The 24,156-nt window shown below is 37.2% G+C and overlaps 1 protein-coding gene across 1 annotated transcript in view; it reads left to right on the forward strand.

The window, feature by feature from the left end:
• Positions 1–24,156, forward strand: part of sema3h (sema domain, immunoglobulin domain (Ig), short basic domain, secreted, (semaphorin) 3H) — a 70,204-nt gene that overhangs the window by 13,957 nt on the left and 32,091 nt on the right. The window contains exon 2 of the mRNA XM_038293848.1: positions 18,707–18,861. Coding sequence (XP_038149776.1) covers positions 18,707–18,861 — 155 coding nt within the window. The remainder of the gene's footprint in view (positions 1–18,706; positions 18,862–24,156) is intronic.

Genomic DNA, 24,156 nt, shown 5'->3' on the forward strand with positions numbered 1-24,156 from the left:
ATTAGGAAAAACAACAAATTAGGAGAAATGTAAGCAGTGAACAGACTGTGTTGTGTGTATGTTGCACCATGAAACCCAACTGTTTAATGATGATAAATACTCATTTGTCAAAGGGTCAAAGGTCAAGCTGTCCACGTGGGTCTGCTCTTTGGGTGATGCAGTCCAGACCTAGTGTGTCTGTGTTTGGCTATAATTCTGCTCTGGTATGTCTGTGTGTCTGTGTTGGAAGGTTTAAACTGAAATGAAGCAGCAAGAAACATTAAGTAGAGCTTGTTTTTGTTTATATTTTATACACAGCCTTTAGTTGTAGAACTAAAACGGGGTCAGGAGTAATCAGAAAAGTGATGATTTTGACAGGTTAAAATATGGTTCTCATCTTATAGAAAAATAAAAGAGAAATAGAAGTGAAATAAGTCATAGTGTTAAAGAGAATTATGGTGATTAAGAAGTAATGAGGGTTGAATTTCCAATTTTATGTTGAATCCTGTGAGAGGGGGTGGGGGCAGGCTGCCTTCTTATAGGATCTGGGAAAATGTACAGTGTCCCAGGGGAAGGATAACTACGCCATAATCTTAAACACCATGATAGTCTATTACAAATTCATCCACTTTGTCACAGCAGGAGGTCTTAGACAGCAAAAAGACCTTCTCCAACACATTCAGGCACTCTGTGAAAGACAGAACATCGGAGTACTTGTCCTTGACAAAACGGTGCGATTTCTTTTGATACCATGTAGATATGAGTGTTAGAAAAGACTCCCCGCATGCTCATGTCTCCATCCGAGTGCCCATCTGTGTGCCTATAGGCTTTGTTCCCAAGCTTCTGCAGGCCTCCCACTGTAATTGCACCAGTAATTGTGAAGTGATAACCCCATTTCCACAGGAAATGTGCCCCGGTTTCCTCACCCCCCCCTCCAAATCCTCCCCTCCTCCTCCAACAACACCCTCCTCTCGTGGCGCAGCCAACAAACTCCGCCCGTTGGGAACACTGTACCAGACAGCTAAAGTTCCCTGGGGCTCAGTGAGCAGACAAACAGACTGACAGAGACGGATGCTCACAAAGACACGGAAACAAAGATACACATGTGTGGTTCCTTAATGCTCTTAGATGGATGAGCCTTTAGGCTGGGAGGGAATAATTGGACAGATCAATATAAAACGTTTGTGTGATAAAAAAGGTTTTTTTTTTATTACTAATTTTAAAGAAATTTGGAGTCTAAATAGAGAAAAAAAAATCTTTGAAATCCTTTTTATGCTATATGCTCTATGCTTTTATTGAAATATGTTTCAGTACTTAAATTAAGTTAAAAAGTTTTCATTTGAAATCCCCTAACTATTCATAAACTTTGAAATATCCCAGCGGCCCACCACAGCAACCCTTTGAGGACAGAACGTCACCTTCGTCCTCGTATGCTCTTGTTTTGCCAGCATGGAAAAGCTGCGCTGACGTTCTCCGCTCTGTATGCCAAAAGCATTTCTTCCCTTCATACACGTCCCATTTCATCTGCTTATACTGGCTGAGTGCCTTACCTTGACAACAGCAGCTGTGTTCAGATCTGCTTCGTAAAACCGTCAGCCTAAACCTGGACAGCACCAGACAACACAAAGGTATTCAATCCCCTAAACATTTCTAAAATGTTGTCAGATTAAGACCCAACTCTGCTATGTGTTTTATTTGGATTATAATATAAGTGCAACTTAAACTCAAAGCAGCAGCATGACAAAGAAATGACAGAACAAATATTTTTCAGTATTTTATGCAGTGGAAAATTGCATTCATAAATGCATTTGTATTTAGCCCTTCTAAATCAAAACATTTTGTAGAAGCAGCATGATTACAGCCAGAGTCTCTAATATCTCTGCATATCTAGAGGCCTCGATGAAATGAGGTCTTGACACCAATTCTCTGTTGCATCTCGGTCAGTACTTTGACTGGGCCATTCCAACACATAACTATGACTTAAGCTGATCTTGCCTTTATAAATAAATAATTATTGATCTCACAGCGGAGAAATAAATTCTTTGCATTTAACCCATCCCCTTTGGGGAGCAGTGGGCTGTCACTGTGCTGCAATCGGGGGTTAGGGGCCTCCCACAAACTGAGTGGCAGTCTGTGCGAGTGAGTATCAAACTCACCACCTTAGGACTCCAAGCCCTATGCCCTAACCACTAGGCTGCCACTCCCCGATGTTTAGCATTGTTATAGTCTTATTGTTGAAACATTTCAAGTCTCTTGCAGCCTCCCAGATTTGCTGAATGTAACTTGAGCCATTTCTCTAGTGAGAGAAAGATTCAATTCTGTTATACCTGCCATCATGTTTGACACTCATTTAATACATATACATTAAAAAGTGTTATTTAAAGGTAGTGTAGTGCCAATGCCATTTTTTTGGCCCTGATACCGATACCCGATCCCTGGCTGTGCAGAATTGGCCAATACCGATATCATAACGATACCATCTGTTTGAAAATGATATGTGTGTGGATATATGAATAACTGCATACTACTTGGATATAAAATAATTGCCATCATGGCTTTGTCAAGCTGTTGCCTGCCTTTGTGAAGCAGGAAAAGGACTCATACCAAATTAATCCAGTAGAACTTTTTATTGCCTACCTGGTATGGGTGACAATAGTTGAATAAACTTTAACTCTCAATATGGTATCAGTGCCCTATTTGTTGGTACTTGCCGATACCAATACCACTATTGTAGTGCTGCATCGGTGCCCCGCCCGATACTGGTATCGGTGCAACACTATTTAAAGGTATAGTGGAGAATATTCTTTTTCCGGGTGGATCATCAAAATAAGTGGTCCTTCTAATTGTCAATCATTCTGGTGATATCTTTTCGTAACGTCACCCTTCATGTTTGTCCCCCACATTCACAAATGTATATTTTAAACAGAGCATGCACAAGGAGAAATGGGCTTGTGCACGCCATGCACGTGTTTAATAGGTGTTCCCTCTCAGGAGCAGGTACAGGGTTGTGCATGTGCTTTATTTTTTTATGTGTAAATTGCTTATATCCTCCACTATATCTTTAAAGTGTTTGTTCTGAGCGTTCTCTTCTCATTAAAGAATCAGGGAGAGAAAACTTGAAGAAGTAAATACACTGTGCTTATTTCCATCTATCCTGGCATCCACATTGACCAGTTTCTCTGTCTCTATTGAAGAACACAATCCTGTTCTTGTTATGTTGTACCATATAAATGACATTTTTAGAATGAATCTGTGGATTTTGCTTAGCCATACTGTGATCTACTTTTTATAAATTCATTGGCTGTATTTGTAAAACCCCCTTAACATTTTTCCAGCACCAGATTATTTGAAATTTGGATCAAACTATGGTTAAATTCATCCAATGTGACGGTGAAAAAAAGTAATTTTACAAAAAGGTGAGGCAGAGGAAAAGGCTTCAAAATCCCTGCCAGCTCTTCTTAAAAGTACAAGTAGGACACTGACCCAGGGAGAAGATGAGAATTGAAGTTGTAGCTTAGAGGGAGCCACTGTATGCTTCAGGCATCTTAAATCGTTTCAGTGGACACCTGCTTGCTAATTTTAAGCAGTGGAGGCTCCGTTGGACCTCGACTCTTCAACTCAGTCTTTTTCTTATGTGGCATGGTCAGTTTGGCAGCTCACAGATGCATGTGGTTTTGTATGTGTGCGAGGGAGGGAATGTTTTGCAGTGGAGGAATGTCCTTAGCTGCATCACACGCAGCACATTTGCTCTAATCACATCCAAGTCCATCAGTGCTCCCATGACCAGCAGCCTTTAATCTAATGTTCACCGCGGATAAAAATACGTGCCCACTCACTAACACACACATTCATACGAACATACACATGGTGTGTGGTGGACATGGTGTAAACAACACACCTACAGAGGCGCACTAAAAGAAAGGGACCATTCATGCACAGGTTTTAGAGTGTGTGCACAGACTTGTAGGATTACGGTGCAGCATGTCTGTTCCTTTACACCGTAACCTTTTCCATCTTTGATTCCTGGCGACAGGAGTCAGAGGCCAATTGGCTTCGATCAGAGGTCAAGAACTTTCTCTACCCTGCTGTCAACTTGATGTTGATAAGGGCTGCTGCTCTCGCTGGTTTGTGTGTGTGAGTGACTTGTGCACTTGTGAGTGTTCATTCGCTCACAAGTCTACACAGTGATGTATTCTCTAGCTCTGTTGCCTTGCAGCAAAAGAGTTTTAGGTTCAAATTTGAGGCTAAAATCTTTCTGCCTGGAATTTTAAATGTGCATACAGAAGTTCTCTCAAAAATGTTAGGTTCAATGGTGCCTAATCAGCTAATAGTGTTCAGATTTATGCACCAATTCATAGATTGGAACGTAGCTGGAGGTTAGGTGCCTTGCCCCAGGGTTAGAATCAATGCTAAGCTCAATAATCAACTGATGAAATGAATTGTGCAGGCGTCTGAGGAGGAAATGGTGGATTTTATGGGGTGAACCATAACAAGTTACACATTTAGATTTTTCTCCTAAATTACATTTTTTTAGATCTATATATATATATATATATATATATATATATATATATATATATATATATATATATATATATATATATATATATATATATATATATATATATATATATATATATATATATATATATATATATATATTTTTTTTTTTTTTTTTTTTCCAATAGCAGTGAGAAAATCAATTATGGTTTTAATAGAGTGGGATATTTTTGTCTTCAACTAATTTTAAATTGATTATGCATCAAAGGCAGTATTTGGTTCATCTTTACTTCCAAAAAATAAGAGGAAAAATCCTAAAGGAACACAAAATTACTTATATTTTTCCAAATAATGCTGTGAGGCCTTCATAATGCCTGAGGATGTTATTATTAAACACTTTGTTGTGTTGAGGAGGGCCCAAATAGATGTATTTATGGGGAACAAAAATACGAATCAGCAAAGTTCTATAGAACTTTGTTTGTGAATTTGAAATGTTACTCGTTAAAGGTAATTTGGAGGATTTTTTTAAAAGACCCGTTCCTCTCCACTTTAAAAAATAGATGTGCCTGCAAGAGCATGCACTAGCCCGTTTCTTCTTGTACATGCCCAGTTTAAAATGTGCTGTTCTCATAACTCTTACACGCTTACTGTGCCCAAATGCAGCTGGGACTATATAGTGGACTTTATAGCAAACTCGGTTAACTGGCCATTCTTAGAGATGATCACTGCTTTTTGCTCAGTTGGTCACATAAATCCTCCTTCACTGCACAGTGGGGACAGTAGGGACAGCCTATGGTGACAAAGGGCCACTGTGACAGCAAATCCCATAATGCTAGGTGAGGAGAGCTCTCCGCACAAAGCATTCTGGGATATATCTGCCTCTTCTAAGGTCTTTCTCTTGTTCTCATACACTTTGTAGACACCTTTTCTCTTACGGCCCTTGACCATTTTCAAAGATATGTGGTGAGAAAGGTGATCTTCAAACTGTAGCCACACACATGCGGCTGAAAGTGCGCATGCACAGAAAAAGATCGCTAGCAGGGCGAGCACGTAGGAAGGCTTTAGGTAAATGTATAACCAGAATGATTGACAATTAGGAGGACCACTTATTTAGATGATCCACCTGGAAATAAAAGATCTTCCTCTATACATTAAATGGCGTAAGAAGGTCTTTATTGTTTTCCACAATATTCCATTGATCTTTTACAGCCTATCTAAACCTGAATGATAAAATCTTACCTTTTAATATACTGTGAAATGTACCAGAACTTTTAAATGAAGAAAAAATTGACAAAAATGTCCACAATGATGCCCAAGAGGTAATCCATTGGTGTTGTTTTAAAAGAAATATTCCCTTAAAACAACAGTATTTAATATTCTGTATTTCAATATTAAACTCATCATAAGGAATTCTAAGGAATAATTAAACTTGAAGCTGGCGATGTTTTACAGATGGCCGTCTGAATTCTCGCTAGACTAAAGTCATTCCAGCACCACTCAATAGGATTTCCGTCTGCAGGGGAGTTTCAAATAATGTATTTTGAGAAACCATATGAGAAACAACTTTCTACTGGTGGCAATTACAGAAACTCTTCACTCTTAAAAGTACTTTTTCCCTAGTATAAAAGCGCCGTTTGATGGCTTTCTCATATGCTTTTTTTATGTCCTACTCTGTATGCTCTAAAGCAATTTGCCATTTTGGTTTCAAATTGTTTCTCCAGCTCTCAGTGTGTTTTGAAGGCATTTTGGGAGCTTCAAGTTGTTTTGATGCAAAAAAAAAATCAATTTCAATCCAGAGTTTTTGAAAAGGCTGCGGTGTTAGGGAATGAATTGCCTGTGGGCGGATCAGATCATCCAATTGTCTCTGAAACTTTCGCTCTCAAGTCCTTGAGAACACTTTTAAAACTTCCATCTAAAAAGTTATTGCAGGCTGTAATGAGAACAGGTTTATCCTTAATGTCTGTATTTGTTTATCTAGGCCAGATGATTGCAGTCTTGGCAGCTGTGGTTCTGTAAAAGTATTCATACCCCTTAGAGGTATGTGACCAACACAAAGTAGAACAATGATTGTGAAGTAAACGAAAAAGTATACGTAGATTTTCCAACATTTTTTGAGAATAAAAATTAATAAAAAGTGTTCTGGAAATTTGCATTCAATATTAGCAGCTGTCTCTTGCCATTGTTTGCAAAACAGCTAAAACTTAGTCTAATTGGATGTAAATATAATTTTTTAAATTATTGACACAGATTCTCCCCTTGCATTAGGCCAGACTTTGAAATTGCTATTTAACATCATGCATATGTTATAGACTTAAACATTCCATTGTCAAATCTTGTCTATCGCTGCTAAGGAAAACATCCCTTAGCATAATGCAGCCACCTCTTTATTCCCTGTAAGGGGTTCAGGTTAATAAGGCCGTGTTGGTATTTGATAACCCAAGATGCTTTTCATTCAGGAAACCATCTTACTTGTGCTTATCGTGTCCTATACATGACACATGTTATACTTTAAGCCTGGACTCCCTGTTGCTATCTTTTAATGACAGCCTCCTTTTAGAAACAGTTCTATGATTTGTGAAGTGCAGAATCAATAGTTATAATTTCATTAGCCTGCCCTGCCTAAGGTGTGGATCTGCAGCCCCTCCAGAAGTAGAACGGGCCTCTTGGCTGAAACCTTGATTAAAGCCTCTTGAGGATCCTCTCTGATTGGGTGGACCCTCATTTCTTAATATGTTTGATGTCATCCCATTCTCTCTCTATACTGAGGAGATGGACAGAACCGTGCTCTGACGGATTTTTTAAAGTTCTTATTTGTTTTGTCCCCTAAGTTTTAAGGCTTGCAGAGAAATTATATCTTCTCAAATAGTTGTACGTACGGTAATTGGTGAAAGTCTAAGTTTTTATTCCAACTTAATGGTGCTAAATAATGTTTTCTATCAAACATGAGAGGCCCTCACTGAACAAAATTGCAATATACTATCATTAAATTACTCTTTCTCTAAAGAAAGCTGTTATCAGTGTTTAGTTTTAAAGTATCAAAGTAAAGGAGGATGCATGCTAAACTATTTAATTTTTTTCCCCCGTAAAATGTTATGTGAACCAGGTTTTTATTCTTCCCAATTTTAAACAAATTCCAGTTTGTAGTAATTAGCCTGCAGATGTGGGAAAAGTGTTTTGCAAAGGCATTGCGTTTAAGTGAGAAGCTCGGAGGTAGTTGATTATGTGGGTATATTTTTTTTGTACCAGGATTTATGTCTAAGCGTGGGTCCCTCAGGGCCGGAGCCCCCCCACGCCCCCCCACTAACAAATGGCTTTGATGTCTTAGAAACACTCCATTATTCCAATCGACCCTGTTAGGAGGAGTGTTGTGGAGAGGTGTTGGCCAAATCAATCATCTATGTGTGTGAGACAGGGTGGCAGCGGGTGGAGGGCCACGACACATCCCCTCATGCCCCCTCCTTAATTACGTTGGCATGGTTGCTGTATCCAAGGCAACTGTCCCAAGAGTTAGGGTGGAGTAGGTGCAGCTGGTGTTTCATGACAGAGGAATGGTCTGTGTTAGTGGTAATAAAACAATGTTTGGTTTATTTTTTTTTTTTAACACATTTAATTAGAGTTGTTCACTCTTCCGCATGCTGAAATATTTTGAGTTTGTCTGGGTGTGCTCCTGCAGGGGTGTCTGCAGAATGAAGAAAAAAACCAAGCCAGAGTTTTAATCCCATGAAGAGTTGCATCAATGTTAGACATGTGATCCTGACTCAAAGGTTATGTTTAATTTCTATTAGCATGCAGAGTTCTGTGCGCATATTTTTGGATAATTCTTGACAAAGCGGTTCCTTCTTGGAGACCGTGACATCCTTCTTGATGATTTTTTTTTCCAATGCCAACTTAAACATGTTTGAGCCAGTCTGACCCAACGGGAACATGTGAGGGTACCAGATGCTGAATCTTGTTGGCATTTTCACCACAGCAGTGGTTTCACATTCAATTAAGTAGAGATTTTTTCCCCCTCATATTGCATTAAACAAGGTCATGCTGCTCCTGAGGTGCACACAGTAATTTTGGTGAAGAGCTCGATGCCTGAGTAGGCGCAGGAAGGCATGAATTCCACCAGGATTTGATTTCCTGTAAGAGAGCCTCTTAGAAACTTCCTTCCTTCAGAAGTAGGCTGCCAATTTAAATACACGTTTGAAATTTAAGATGTTTATTGCTCAAACAAAGTTGATGACGAACACGTTAAGTGGATTTGTTTATAAAAAAATCTGATATTTTTTTCTTTTGCTGATAAATTAACTAGTAATAAACACAGCAAACGCAGAGAGTGCGATGTGAATGCTGTAAACAAATGTTTACTAAAACATAGCTGAAGGATCACGACATTTCTTCAAGACAAACTCTTCTCAAAGACTACTAATGAAGACTGTTCCCGGCAGTAAGGTGCTCTGTTCTATTTATAATGATGTTTTGACACTTATTTTGAAGAGAAATAAAAACAAACACTTTTTTAAAAATATAATGTATGATAAGGTCTGTTTTGTAATTATGGAGAATATCTTAAGGCAGCTTTAGTGTAGGTAAAAAAATTTACTTTTCTGCAGGAAACATGAAACTTTTATTGCTGGATTGGTTGAATATTGTTGACACACCAAGTCAAAAACCACAGAAGAACGGTGAGCCAGTTTTTAATCAGAACTGATCATTAAGTCATATTATTTTGGAAATTACTTTGTTTTTTCCCTGTTCGTTAAAGAAGGCTGCACGGTTGAGTAGATTGTAGGACTGCTGCCTTGCAGCAAGAAGGTTGGGGGTTCCATTCCAGTTCCGGGGTCTTTCTGCATTGACTTTGCATGTTCTCCCTGTGCTTGTGTGGGTTCTCTCCGGGTACTCCGGATTCCTCCCACCGTCCAAAAACATAACTGGTGTTTCTAAATTGTCCTCAGGTGTGAGTGTGCTGTGTGTCTCTGTATTGCCCTGAGATACATTGGTGACATGTTCAGGGTCACCCATAGACTGCTGGAGATAGGCACCAGCCCAAATGACTGACGGATTAAGCAGGAGGAGATGGATGTTCATTAAATTCACTGAAATCTCTCACATTTTATGGTCATTTAATGCATAATATGATATTTATTAATATTTTTTCCCCTTTTAAAATGAGTAAAAATCAGATGAATAATTGGAAACTGAATTGTTGCAACAATTGGATTCCCTTATTATGATTTTCCCTTTTGGATCAAAATCTGCACCTTCGGCTGGGCAACGGGAACATTTTATGGTCAAATTCTATGATTTCATTTAATTCTGGTATTATATATTATTATTGAATTTGAAAATAGCACTAAATGAAGTTAATTTGCATATTCTATAATCAGGAACTGATTCACAGCATGTTTTATTATTCTAGTATCTGTCTCCTTTCCAGTAATCCCTTGTTGCTCTTTTTTGTAAGGATTAATTTCAGCTGCAAAACAATTTTACTGAACGTGCCAGTAAGTGTTGCTAACATGTTTGTGGTTTGAAAACATATTGAAAGCAATTCCCCTGCTAGTTGAAAACTCTTTGGGATTTTCTTCAGATGCTTGTGAAAGAGTTGCGTTCAGCACCATCGCTTTTGTTAAAGGGTTCAACATTTAAACAGAAGGCAAAATATAAAGACCTTACCTTTCCAACGCTAAAAGAAATGACAGCAAACGATACGCTCCATAGAAATCTGTAAAAAAGTCAAGATAGTTTTCAAGTAAAAACAGTAGATGTTGACTGTGAGCTGATTGATCTGGTGTGATAGTTTTCAGCACAGATATTTTGGCATTCAGAGATTTCGCCCAATGTCAGTGTTTAGCCTCAAAGCTGTGCGACAGGCGCCTCAGTTTTGTCAGTTTCATACCTCAATAAATACAAGAAAGCAAATGACAAGATGCTTAACTCGATGGGAGATGAAAAAAACAGCACGTTCATGTCATTGTAGCATGATGAATCACAGAACACAGAAAAGTGATGGGTAAAAATGAATTATAAGCCTGGGCTGCTCTGCTTACACGCTTGAGTTGGCTCTGCACAAGGGACTCCTCTCATAGCGCAACATCATAGAGACAGTGGCTAACGTCAGAGAGATACTTGTTCATCTCCAGTCCCTCAACCTGAAGAGCTAATGAGGTTTCAGTCATATATGCTCACCCATTAGATTCTGCACTCATCTGTGCAGAACCTCCTCAGAGATTTTGGTCCATATTGACATGATAACAATAAACAGTTGTTGTACATTTACTGACATTCCAAAGGTCCATCAATTATATGGAAAAGCCAGTCTATTAGATTGTTGTGTGTTTGGAGTGCAGAGAGCTCGTTGTCATACCTAAGAAACCAGTTTGAGATCATTTGAGGTTTCTGATATGATGCATTATTCTGGTGGAAGTATCCATAATGAGAGAATCGAGAAACTGTGAGACATGGTTTGCAAAAAGTACTAAAGCAGGCGTGGCTTTAAACGTGTAAAAAAGTATCCCCTTAAAATTCGTTCACCAGTCTGAAATGCTCATTCAAAGCAGAATGGAGAAATGCTTTCATGATGTTTACTCCAGATTCTGACCATCTGCATGTTGGACCAGTCTACATTTTGCCAATCTGTTATTGCATTATTTTCTTAAAGAGCCAGTGTGAATCGGAGCCTTAGTTTCCAGTTCATAGCTGACAGGATTAGCGCCTAGTGTGGTCTTCTGCTGCTTTGACCCATCTGCTTCAAGATTTAACATGGTTGTAACCAGTGCTTATTTTCACCACTACTGCCACAGACATACCACCTAACATCGCATGTAAAAAAATCACATAGATCCCTTTTTTTCCCTCCTGTGTTAAAGCTCGGCTTAAAGTTTTTTTTTAACCAAAGCCTTAGTGCATTTAGTTACTGGTTTGTATTAACTTTAATTTAAATTTGAACTTTAATCAGATTCTTAATTAAATCTGATTTTAATCCCTTTACACTATATATGGAAGGTAGTGGGCACATCTTTGCTGTCAAAAGAGAGTTAAATTAAAAATGTATATTTACCAATATGAAATTTAAAAATGCCATCATTAAAAAATGATCAGCGCTGTAGATATTTGGGTAAATTCCTGCAAATGAAGGACAGGATTAAGAGTTAACCACATAAATAAACAGTTTTAAATATGCTAAAACCATTATAGATTTCTGAAAATGTCTTTCCTTGACTGTGCGTAACTTTCAAATTTTTCTTTTTTTTTTAGGCAGTTCTGCTCTGAATAATTTGGTTAAAACCTCCATTTGGAAACCATGTACTGTAGGTTTTCATTTTTCTTCACAAATTGTTTGAAAGAAAGCTCGATTTTGTTTGTTTCTGAGGTAATCTAAATCTAAACTAAAAAAAGAGTCTAGACTCCGTTGAAGAAATTGTTTTTGTGATGCTCCCCCTGAGATTAATGAAACAGAGATCAGTAGGAAACAAAACAATTTACCTCCTTGATGCATTGCAGAATAACAACAAAGTACCCTGTGAGAGTCCATGCTCCACAAAGCATATGTTTCTGTTCTTTCTTTTAGGCTGAAAGACCATTTCTTTCATGCTGTTTCTTTGTGACTGATTACTTTGTGTTTCCACTGAGTCATGTTTTTCCTTCCCTCCTTTTTAAACTTATTTTCTTTCTACTCATCCATCTCTTGTGTAATCTGCCCAGCTGTCAATGTTAGTTTTTTTTATTTCTGTAATTTTTTCCCATTCCCTTTTATTAACCTTGTTTTAATTTTTCATTTCCTTTCCTTCTCTCTCATGTTGACTCATCATTATTACTTGTCATCAAAGAGTTTTGACAGTATTTCAGGTCTTCTTTGGCCTATTTTTAGAATTACCTTTAATTAATCTCCTCTTCCTCCATCCTCTCACCTGCTGTTTTACCTGCTTACTCTCCTGTGGTTTTCAATCTTCTCAAACCTGTTTCCTCGTTTGACTCCACTTCCTTCTTGATCCGCCCTCAGGTCCATCATTTGGCCCTCGCTGTCTCCAAAACATGATTTCTTCCTCCACCCTTATCGACCTACCCCCCTCTTTTTATTTCCTCATCCCTCCTCTTACCCTTCCCCTCATCATTATCTATCATTATTTATTAATTTCGTCCATCAGGATTACTTTCACTCTGTTCACCTCCTCCCCTCTCCCACCCTCTCTCATCTGTCCATCATCATTTCTTGTTTTGACATTTTTCCCATTTTCATCACGTAGCTGTCTTCACCCATCAGCCCGGTTTCATCTCATTGTCACTTTGCCGTTCCATTTTTCTCATCCTTCCCTCCAGCTGTTCATCTCCGCATTGACCTTCTCCTCCTCTCCTCCCCGTTAACCCTTTGCCCCCCCCCCCCCCCCCCACCTATAACTTTATTTTCTCATATTCATACTAGTCTACCATGCATTGAAACTATAGCAGACTTCCTGTTTCATGCTTTGAATGAAATTGGACCTTTTTAATCTCTTCAAACATTTGGTGGAAGAACAAAGGGAATATGTCTATTTTATATCTAGATAAGAGTTTCAAAGTATGTAATTTTGTGTAATGTATTTAAATTAAAGTATCAGCCAAGCTGCCAGCTGATGCTGATTTTGCTTTTGGTCCAGAAAGCACAAAATGTAGCAAATCGTCAAATAATCTAAAATATAATTTTATTTTCCAGGATAAAAAACATCTTGAAAAGTATTTCCTGTTTGTAAAGTATTTCATAAATTTTATTAAATGAATTTCAAGTTTAACACAGTATAATCCAGTTTTGTAAGATGGACTTAAACTTTCTTATATATAGGGTTTCATCCTAGTTATATTATCTAGTAATAAAACATTTAAAGAAGCACATCTGATTAAGTCAAGTCATTGGTTTTATAGTAATCCATTCTCCAACACAAGGTTGTGGCGAGAGTGGAAAGAAACAACCTCCTTTTAACAGAAAGAAACCTCCGACTGAATCTGAGTCGGTGTAAGCGACCAACTACTGGAACCGTCCAGGAGGTTTGAAAAGTCTGAGTGTCAGATGTAAAACATGGAAGCATTGGTCAAACAGTACATACACAGAGCTAATGACACTAGCCATTCCATTGGCACTACAGATAAACCAGTAAGAGGTATAGTGGTACTACAGTATCTGGGGAACTGGAAATCAGAGTACATCTTTTCAACGCTGCAAAAATGATCTAAAAATTAGTAAAAAAAGTCTAAAAGTAAGTGTATCTACCCTTAATTCGAGTAGGTAATTAAGATGATTTGCCAATGGAATTAGTATTTTAACTCTTAAAATAAGATAACTAGATATTATGCACTTGAAATAAGACAATGCAATAGTTTTTTTTAAATCTTATTTTAAATGTAAATTGTCTTGCTCCATTGGCAAAGTGCCTCACTTACCTCCTTAATTCAAGTAAAAATGCACTTAATTTAAGAAAAAATGACTTATTGAGATTTACATTTTTTACAGTGAATGGACAAAGTTGCTCCTTCAATGACTTTAATAAAAAACGAAGAAATGTATGATTATGTAAGCAGGGTTCACTGCTTCTAGCGCCCAACACTCCCTGCAGGATAACAGACAGCCTATACACAACCTTCTCCCTGTTCACATCTGGCTGACTCTACAGGCATGTGCAATAGTACATGTATGAAGGTGGAGGTGTGCATGTTAATGTGTGGCTTTGACATGCGGGTAGCATTAGTTTACAGATTTTACCTTTCATTTTGTTTCGCCGTTGTCTTTTAAACATGCAATGACAATCAATTCTAATTCTGAAAGAGAAATATAATAAACAATGAAAACAGAGCTAAATGTCAAAAAAGCCTAACCTCATTCTACATGCAGATTTTTAATATCCTTACAACTAAATATTTATAATCTGGTGGTTGTTCACTCCGTTTATCTTTATCTATGACATATAAATAATTTCAAAGATTAAGGTGGAGATGAAAAGCATGGGTTACATGACCAGTTAGAGATTTTAACCAGCAGCCAGTTCTCTTTTGCATGTACAGTAATATACAACCATGCAATCTCACGGTTGTATGGTTGTTGATACATGAGCTCAAAAGCATAATACCCAATATTGAATGCTAAGGTACATCATTTTTTAATCATTTTATAAAAATAAAAACGTTTTTGCAACTTTTTTTTTTTATCTCTGAGATATAAGCTGTATTGTTTCATTTCAACATCTGAAAAATATGTTGTTGATAATTTTAGATTAAGGCCAAAAAGCACTCAAGGCTTTTTGAGAAGTTACAAAGTATACCTATAATTTATTGCATGATTCATATTTTACTCAGCCACACAGGAACATTTCAACAAGATTTTAAATGGTGTTATTTTGCTCATCAACTGTAACAATATGAATTTATAAATTAGTTCTAAATTTCTTTCTCTGTCCTTTTTTTGTACTAATTGGAAATGACAGCAAAGAACCAGAACATGAGGTTTAAATCTGCTTGTTCAGATGTGATGTCATAAACCTGAACTTAATGAACTTGTATTTTCATGACTGAAATGAAGTTTATGCCACCCTGGAACTGTAAGGAAAAGTCATGTGCCCTCAGCATGAAACCTTTTAATTGGACCGGGTTGTGAAAACTTGTCATTTTGATAAATCTTGAAGTAATGAAAACAAATCAAACCAAGCTTCTTGGAAATGAAGTTAATCATCTTGATTTTATTTATTTGTTGTTAAAAAAAAATTTACGAAAAAACATAGAAAGACCTAGTGTTAGTATTTTAAATGCTCTTTTGTCCGTTTAAAATGCATATCTGTAGCCCAGGTTGTGCAAAAATGACCACAGTTTTTTTTTTTTAATAACAGCAGCTTTAACTAAAAGCAGGAGAAAAATCATTAATACAGTAGCTAGAAATGTAAGGTTTATTTCAGATTAGGACATTTAAATTATTTCATTTCTGCATGCTCTTTACAGAACATAATGAGCTGTTTTGTGGCTTTTATTTGTGGAGAAAAATACTTTTAATTCAGTGAAGACAACAAATTGAGCCCAACTGTTAGCAGAATAAGAATAGGATCTTCAAGAAAGGCAACAAATGTTGTCTTTTTGGAAAAATTCATAATTTTTAACATTTCATTTTATCCATCCATCCATCCATCCATCCATCCATCCATCCATCCATCCATCCATCCATCCATCCATCCATCCATCCATCCATCCATCCATCCATTTTCTTACACGCTTGTCCCGAATGGGGTCGCGAGGGGTGCTGGTGCTCCACCAGTCAATGGGCGAGGTCACCAGTCCATTGCAGGACATTTTATTTTAGCGTTATGTATTCTTTCTGAATATAAGTTATTGTTGTTAAGTCCACAATAAAGAAATAAAGAAAGAAATTGTGATATCAGGGACATATAGCCTAATTAAATGTAAAGAAATACATTTTTAAAGGTTTATTTCATGTTTCAAGGAACCAAAAACCCCTGCTCAAACAAAGTTGGCCCTCTTTATTACACTTACTATGTCTCATGTTAATATTAGTTTGATAATCTAAAACATTTAATTGTGACAAACAAAAAGAAAAAGCAGAAGCGCCTCCAAGTCACTGAAATAATGACTTTTGTGTGACGTTACAGGAAACATTTGAGCTGCCTTTCACATTCATCATCATGGTTGTTAGGTATCAGGGCAATGTAAATTTCCTGCTGCCACCTGAAGAAATTAATCATCTGTTTAGATGCTGAAATATTCTCCAGTTGCCTCTGACCCCTCTCTCACCCCAATCTTAGCAGCTTGGCATGTCTATATCTATCCCTGCATGTTATTCTCAGTGTGTCATCACTTTTTGCTCCTCCACCACAAGCTTCCCACTTCTTTTGGTGTCTGTAAGATTTTTTTTCCTTTCTCTTTTCTTTTTCCTTATCTTCAAAGTTTTTTTATGTTTCATAAAGGGTATACACTGCAGCACAGAGCAATATAATGCACTACAATGAAGAGCAGATACAGCAACTATAGGATCACTGAGGAATTTGGTGTAATATAACAGTTTCTTTTCCTTCTGAGCTCCTACCTGTTACATGTTTATGAATATATTGCCTTTAACGTTCTTCACTGTAAAAACATAAAAAGTAATTTCCTTATAACCTTGAATTATTTTCTATATCCAATTTGAAGTCGCCTCGTGTATAATTTTAGTCAAACAGCTCCAGAGTTTAACATTTCAAAGAAACTACTCTTGCCAAAACTTCAGTCTGTTGTGATATATTAAAGGAGATTAACTTAATTATATTATGCATGATGCACTTCAGAGCACAGTGTCAGCTCAGATTTACCAGTCTGATGAAACAAACTGTGTGTTTCAGAGGTGTTATCCATCACTGCAGAGGAACAGGCACCACATGACTGCCCACCGTCTGGAGAGCCCAAAACTAAACCTAATTTTTTAAACAAAAATGAGCTGAGCTCACTGCTGCTTTGGAAGGTGATAAATCATGAAGTTAAGAGGTTATGAGCTCTGAGCAGCAATGCATGTGGAATCAGCTGCTGGAGCCTATATGCAGCAGCACACAAAGCAGAAATAGTTTTATTTTAGCACATCAACTTTCCTATCTTGTCTCTTTAGGTTTAATGAGTCATAATGAAAAAAAGGGAGTGTAGTTCAGTGGAAATTACCATCTCAACGCATTTAAGTCATAAATTTTTTCCTTAGACAAACATGTTTCATAAGCCGGCTGTAACTATGGGTGCTATGTGGAGCTGCCAATGTCCCCCACTGCTATAACTGATACCTTTTTGCTCTTGATGCCAACTTTAATTCGCTGAAGTAAATCAGTCTAGATAAATCAGTTCATCACAATGCGAGGTCTAACACAAAACAGGCGGCTGTGCAAATTGTGTCCTTGCTCAGATATCAAACAATCATCCTCATCATAGTTCTCATAGTTTACATAGTGCAAGACAGTAATGAATTAAAAAAATTCATCATTGCATTGCATTGTATTGGTGCATTCATCATTTTCGATTTCAGAATCTGTTATCGCACACCCTGTCTAGATGGTGTGCTCAGGTGTGTGTTTGTAAAAGTTACATTTCAGTCCAGCCTGATAAAAAAAAATGAAGCTGAAAAAAAAAAAAAAAAACAGGGAGATGAGCATCTCATAGAAACTGAATGTGTGGGAAAGTCGGTCTTTTTATCTGATCATTTTTAAAGCAATAAAATGCATCATAGTTGCTTATTGTTTTGCGCAACTCCTTTTACTATGTTTTAATTCAGTTCTTTTCAGATAATTAAGCATAGAAACGCACTGATCAGAAGTTTTGTGAATTTTTCTTGATGTTTGGCAAATTTAAAAGCTTTGACACATTAATACTTATTTTTGCTTACACTAATTTCTTTTTTAAAATTTTCATTACTGGATTAGTAGTCAAGATTTTGATTCTCCAGTGTTCTTGTTTAACACATTCCTTCATTTATAATTTAAATTAGACGCAGAAGTAATCAAAAAATAAATCAAGGAAACACTTTTTTAATATATGGTTTATTGTTATTCTAAAGTTTGATTTATGTGGCTGACTTTTTAATGTCTTATACACGGGATTAGTGCAATCAGCACAACTCCCATTAACAGTCTACAGCAGTCTGTACACAAAAAGATAAAAGCTCCTCTTTCCTGAGATTATAATAAGCTGTAAACAGCTTAATAAAACTCATCTTTTATTCCATCTTGATGAAAGTGGAAAGTACTATAGTTTCCTGTCTTACAGTTTACTCTGCATCCTTACTAATTATGAAAATAGCTGACCTTGACCCTTTCTTCAGTAAGAGCTTCAACACAGAAGAGGGATACAGTTGGTGGTATGAACAGAAATGCCTCAGATTTTTTAGTGTCTGATTGTTAGTAGCTGCTCAGGGAAGGCCAAGCAAAAACAAAATATTTCTCATTGCACCTCTACTTTAGATATATTTATTTCCATTTTCTTTTCTTGGGTGACAGCAAGTTATTAGCCTATTTGTTTTAACTTAGCATTATCTTCACCATTGTTAACTTTCTAAAAGCTAAACTGCAAAATGTGCCCTTATTTGGACAGAGATAATAACTTTTAAAGCCTAGAGAAAAAAATGTTTTGTGCCATTAACCGTAAAAAAAAAAATGCATCCATTGATCTCCAGAGCTGTGGGTGTTAAATACATTTCCCAAGATGTTCTGGTTTCCATGTAAGTCTTATGTTACATTTGTTTTCCTCTTCTTTCTCTCAGAGCTCATTCAGAACGGCCGGCTGCTAACACTGCCACTGGATGCAGGAGACCTCCAGTCCCTGCTGCCGGATGAAGACAGGAGGCGTCTGTATGTGGCCATGAAAGATAATCTTCTCTCCACAAGTCTGGATGACATAACACAGAACCCACGGAAGGTAGGACATGGAGTACATATGCATGTCAACACACCATGCAAAGGAAGAAACCTTAACCAACTCATCTGCTTGTCTCAGCACCCATGCACAAATATAAAGATATTTATTAATAAATTTGATGCTTCTCTAATATAGTGGATGATTTTTGTGTTGTAATGAGTTAAACAACGGATAAAAGCTATTGAAAAATCAATTTAAGAACTGACTTTAAAAAAAAATCTTCTTTCTTGACTTATACTACTTTAAAAACTGTTGTAGGCATTTAAAATGCTTCTGGAGAATTTCAAAGATTCATAAAAAAAAGCATTTAAAGCCATATGCATATTTAATCTGGTTTTGCTGGGGACAATTTAAAGCTTAGCTTGTTTACTCCAATTCACCAGAGATGGCAAAAGTACTCACTTTCCGTACTTGAGTAAAAGTACAGATACTTGTGTTAAAAAATACTCTGGTAAAAGTGGAAGTACTGATTAAACTTCTTTACTCAAGTAAAAGTAACAAAGTACAGGCTTGTAAATTTACTTAAAGTATAAAAGTAAAAGTAGAAACCACTTTTTTCATGCCGTTGCCTACATTTTAAATGGATGTCTGCCAATAGGACTAGATCTCCGTTGTGTTCATTTTCAATCATCTCGTCGTCCATGCTACTATGCTAACGCCACCGCCACCAAGCTGCAATGATTTGCCGCCAATGAATACCGCCGAATCTGTCGATTCATCTTGTAGTGGTGCGTCAAATGCAACGTAGATTCCCATCCAATTAGATTGAATTTGGTATTGATGACGTGAAAAATAATAACGGTAACTCCATTGAAATGATTCAAAACTAAAGTAACGAGACAATTTTTTAAAATGTAAGGAGTAGAAAGTACAGATATTTGTGTAAAAATGTAAGGAGTAGAAGTAAAAAGTCGCCATAAAAATAAGTAGTAAAGTAAAGTAAAAATATCAGAAAAATCTACTTGAGTACAGTAACAAAGTATTTGTACTTTGTTACTTCCCATCTCTGCAATTCACTGATAACCAAGTTATGTTCTTTGGGGACTAACTCATATATTTATTTGTGATTTCTTCTCAGCTAGGTTGAAGCACCGTCCCTGCATCATATTTGTATAGCTTTCAGACATGTTACTGCATCAACCGTGCTCATTAAATCATTAACTTTAACTTTGACTTTTTTTTTGACTTGTCTAAATAAAAACTGGCAATTTGAATTCTGTAACTATGCTAAATCAAAAAGCAAAACCAAAATAATTGACTCTAATTAACTCAACTTTAAATTCCTAATTTCCTCTACTTTCTCATTACTGTCATTTCATATGTATCTCCATTCTTCCTTTTTAAAATCCTTTACAAAATAAAGATTAAAAATATAAAATTTACATTGTTAAACAATTGACAAAAGTAAAAGCATATTTTTCTTTCTTATCATATTTTTTTTATAAAACTAAGTCATACACAGTGGAGGAAGTTTGGGGGGCATAACCTGAAAGCCTTGATCTGCATCTGAGACCCGTTTTACGTGCAGAATAACCAAGAAATTAAGATTTTGTAAAGAGAGAAAATGAGAAACTGGATATTAGGTTGGGGGATCAGACAGATGAGTATTTCTTATCACGCACTGCTTTATACAGAGCAATGTTATTTTCAGATCAACTCGGAAGGTAGCAGCAGGTCAGTGTGAAGAACCTGAAATGATAAAAGGCTGCCTTTTATAAGCTTACTCTGAGTTTTTAAATATTCCTTGACAAAAAAATCCATAGTACAGATTTTCTACTTGAGTCCAGGATAAAGATGGAATCAGAAATTGCCCATAAGTTAAAAGAACTGGACCTGGTAGATGAACCAAAATGAGACAACTGCTCGGCCAAAGTCTAAATATGTCCGGCTATGAAAGTTACCTAAAGAGATGATGAACCAGCCAGTGTTTTAACTGTTAGGCAATCCGCCAGTTGGTCCCTGCCTCACACCTTTATTAATGTGAGGTATTAAAAACGCACTGACACACCAGAAATTATGTTTTTTTTCATTTTGTTATAAAAAATCTATTTGAATATGAAAAGACGTACATGTGCATCAGAAAATCTCTGTTTTGTAAATCTTTTTACCTACAGAGCCCGAATCCCTGAGGCAAGAAGCGTTCTCTTTTAAAAACCAGCTGATCTTGTTCCCATGCTGCAGGCGCTGGTGCAATAAACTCATCAGGCATTGATGTGGATAACAATCATACTCTCACACAGCAACACATTCAGAATCGGCTAAGAGAATCTCATATTCATAGGTCATAAATGTATGCGGGGGAGGGAGCTGTTTGAAAGAACGATGAAGTTGAAGATTTTAGGTATAGAGTATCCTGTTTCACACCTCAGGTCCAACACCACATCCGAATTGCCAGACAGACACGTTAATGGCTGACTGAGTTCAGGGTCACAGCAAGGACAGCGGCAGTGCTGCCTTTTCATAACCATGACCTGTCGGATCAAATCAATATCCTCATCAGTCAGCGGTGCACGCAAGCCGTCAGAGAGCCAAACAGGTAGGCAAGCAGACAAACAGCTCCTGAAACGGACAGACTGCCACCGGTTATTCCAGCCAGCCACCCACTGTGCCAGGCACACTGCCACTGAAAGGAGAGATAGATTTAACCCACAATCAGCTTTATGTGGATTTCACATTTATCACATTTCCACGTATAGTAATTATAGACTGTTTAAACCTTTTTATGCCAAGTACAGTTATTATGGTGAAAATATCAACTTTCTGTTAGTTTCCTCTGCTGGATTCCAAAGCTGATTAAAATGTTTAGTGTTTTATTTAAATACTGTATGTTTGCACTGTAAGCAAATGATAAAAAACATTTTGACAAACAGATTGACACGTAACTGATGCCTCCAGTTCGTCTCAGCCCAAGGCTCATACTTTGATGAGGCTACAATAAAAAAATTAATAAATAAAACAGCGGAAAAAAAACCCTCAAGGCATTATTTTTGTGAGAGTCTACAGCTGGCAGCCTCCATTACACAGAGAAGGTCACCACGGGTTTCATTGTGTTTTTGTGGCTCTTTGTTTTCAGACTCCTCCTTTAATCGTGGTCCCTTCTCTGGTTTCTCCTCTAAACTTTAAACATTTTCAACACCTTTTTTTTGATTTATTAGGTTTCACTCTTCCAGCATGGGGTTTGAGATGACAACCAGCATGCTTTGCACTGTGGGATAAATTCCCATTAACCACAGCTTTCACCTGGTGGTACCCTTCCAGCGGTGGTCCATGTTCCTGTCAGTGTGTGGTACTGGAGATTAGGCCGAGTGCGGTCACTAATCTAATCTGATCATCTTGGCTCCGCAGCGGGCTCTGTGGGGATGACTGCATCGGGGAACCATTACGGGACCTTCTGAAATTGTTTCCTAAAACCACCAGTATTTGTCACTAATGACTTTCTTTAAATATATATGACATATTCTACATGGAGAACTAACTCTCTGTCGCGTTGTGTTTAGGCTAACCATGAGGTCAGGTGCCTCTTTATATTAATTAATGCCAATAAATATGAGAGTTTTAGAGCTGTGATTTTTAATTGTTTCTTCAAAGAGAAATTGTTTGCTTCTTGTTTTTTTAAGGGCAGCTTTAGCCATTTCTGTGGTATGCAGTGATACATATCACTTACCACTCAGCCTCATGACTCTGGTCTCTAAGGGAATGACTGAGAAAGGGAAATAGCTTTATTAGTCATGTAGCTGCCATTGGGAGGAAGAGCATTCACCTCTTTCTCTCTGACCTGCAGTTTTTTCTCGAGCTCAATTATTTCCTCTCTGTTTTCATTTGAACCAAAAGGGTGGGAAAAAATATCACTTTTTATTATTTACACAGATTAAATTCTAATGCAGAAAAATGTGACATTTAATTTGATTAGGCTGTTTTGATTGTATTAGTGGTGAGGTTAGAAAATGTCAATGTTATAAGTACATTTTTCATGGATGATAGTCTTACCTGAACACAAGGTGAGCTCATCCTTTACCTCCCCACTCACACTCACACAAACACACTTCAACAGAGACAAAAAGTCTTATATTTCATTCAGCTACAGGGAACTTTTATGGATCAACATTGTAAAGTGGGAAAAACATTAAAATTTGACCAGACTTTGCATTTTTGTGAGGTGTTTGCTGAAGTCACCTTTCACTTTGATACCCTCAAAGGCCCCCAAGGCTGGTTGGAGAACATCAGTAAAGTGAGGAAGTGTAAAGTGGAGTCTGGTTATAAAACCTTGAAAACATAACAACTAATCTATTAACACGCCCACATTAACAGACTAATCAACAATAGCTTTTAAGAAAGGAGCAATCAGAAGCTAAATTATGGATCTGGAGGAGTTGCAGAGATTCTGTTCAGGTTGAGAGCTATTACTTATGGGAATATAATAGGAGCTAATTACATGGAAATCCTAGAAATAAATCCAGAGGACGTTAAAATGAGGTGTTGTCCTTTTACTGGGACAACGATGCTGCAAACACAGTCGATTGAATGACTGAAGAGGATTCGTGTGTCAGAGCTCAGTCCTGAATTATTTCAGGTGCAAGACATTAAAATAGTAATTCGCAGACACCATCCATCTCATCTCACTGGCTTTTAGTTTTTTTTTTTTTGTAGGAAATAATCTGAAAGGTTTCTTAAAGTACTGACAAATAAAAATCTGAAAAGCGTGCACCTCCTTCTGTCTTAGATTTATTACATCAATACTCACATTTATTTTTTTTTTTTGGTTACATTATTGAAAAATGTAAAAAATTTCAAGGGACATTGACAGTTTTAGAAGTTGTTTATACCTTCAAAAATATTTCTCACAAGTCCAAGTGCTTAAGAGCTTGAATGCTAAGTGAAGGTGGTGGTAGAGCCTGTTTTTTTTTGTGTTAAAGAAATAAATCTTTAAAAAAAAAGCATCAGGTACAGATCTATGTATTGGGCTTACTGGGTACTTCTCATTGCCTGCTGGTCAATAAGAAACACCCAATTCGTTCTGCAGGTGCAGTCAAATTGTAGATTAGTCATGCTGTCACCGTCCCTCCTGCCCTGACAGTTTGGCCCATTATCAGGACTCATCAATGCTTGCCAGTTGGTTTTTATTTTTCTCCTCCCTGAAGCTGTTGCTCTGCTTAGACTTCATCCAGATTAGTCATGTGCTGTTGGCTCTCCCTTCCTGGCGGCCTTTCTGAGCACCTGCTGCTTCCAATTGCTGTTTATCAGAAAAGTAGAGTGAGGAGAAACGAAAGGCAGAGCAAAAAAAAAAAGAAACAACTA

The sequence above is a fragment of the Cyprinodon tularosa genome, unplaced genomic scaffold (assembly GCF_016077235.1).
Source record: "Cyprinodon tularosa strain WSP-4 unplaced genomic scaffold, ASM1607723v1 ctg330, whole genome shotgun sequence".
NCBI classification, from domain to species: Eukaryota; Metazoa; Chordata; class Actinopteri; order Cyprinodontiformes; family Cyprinodontidae; genus Cyprinodon; species Cyprinodon tularosa.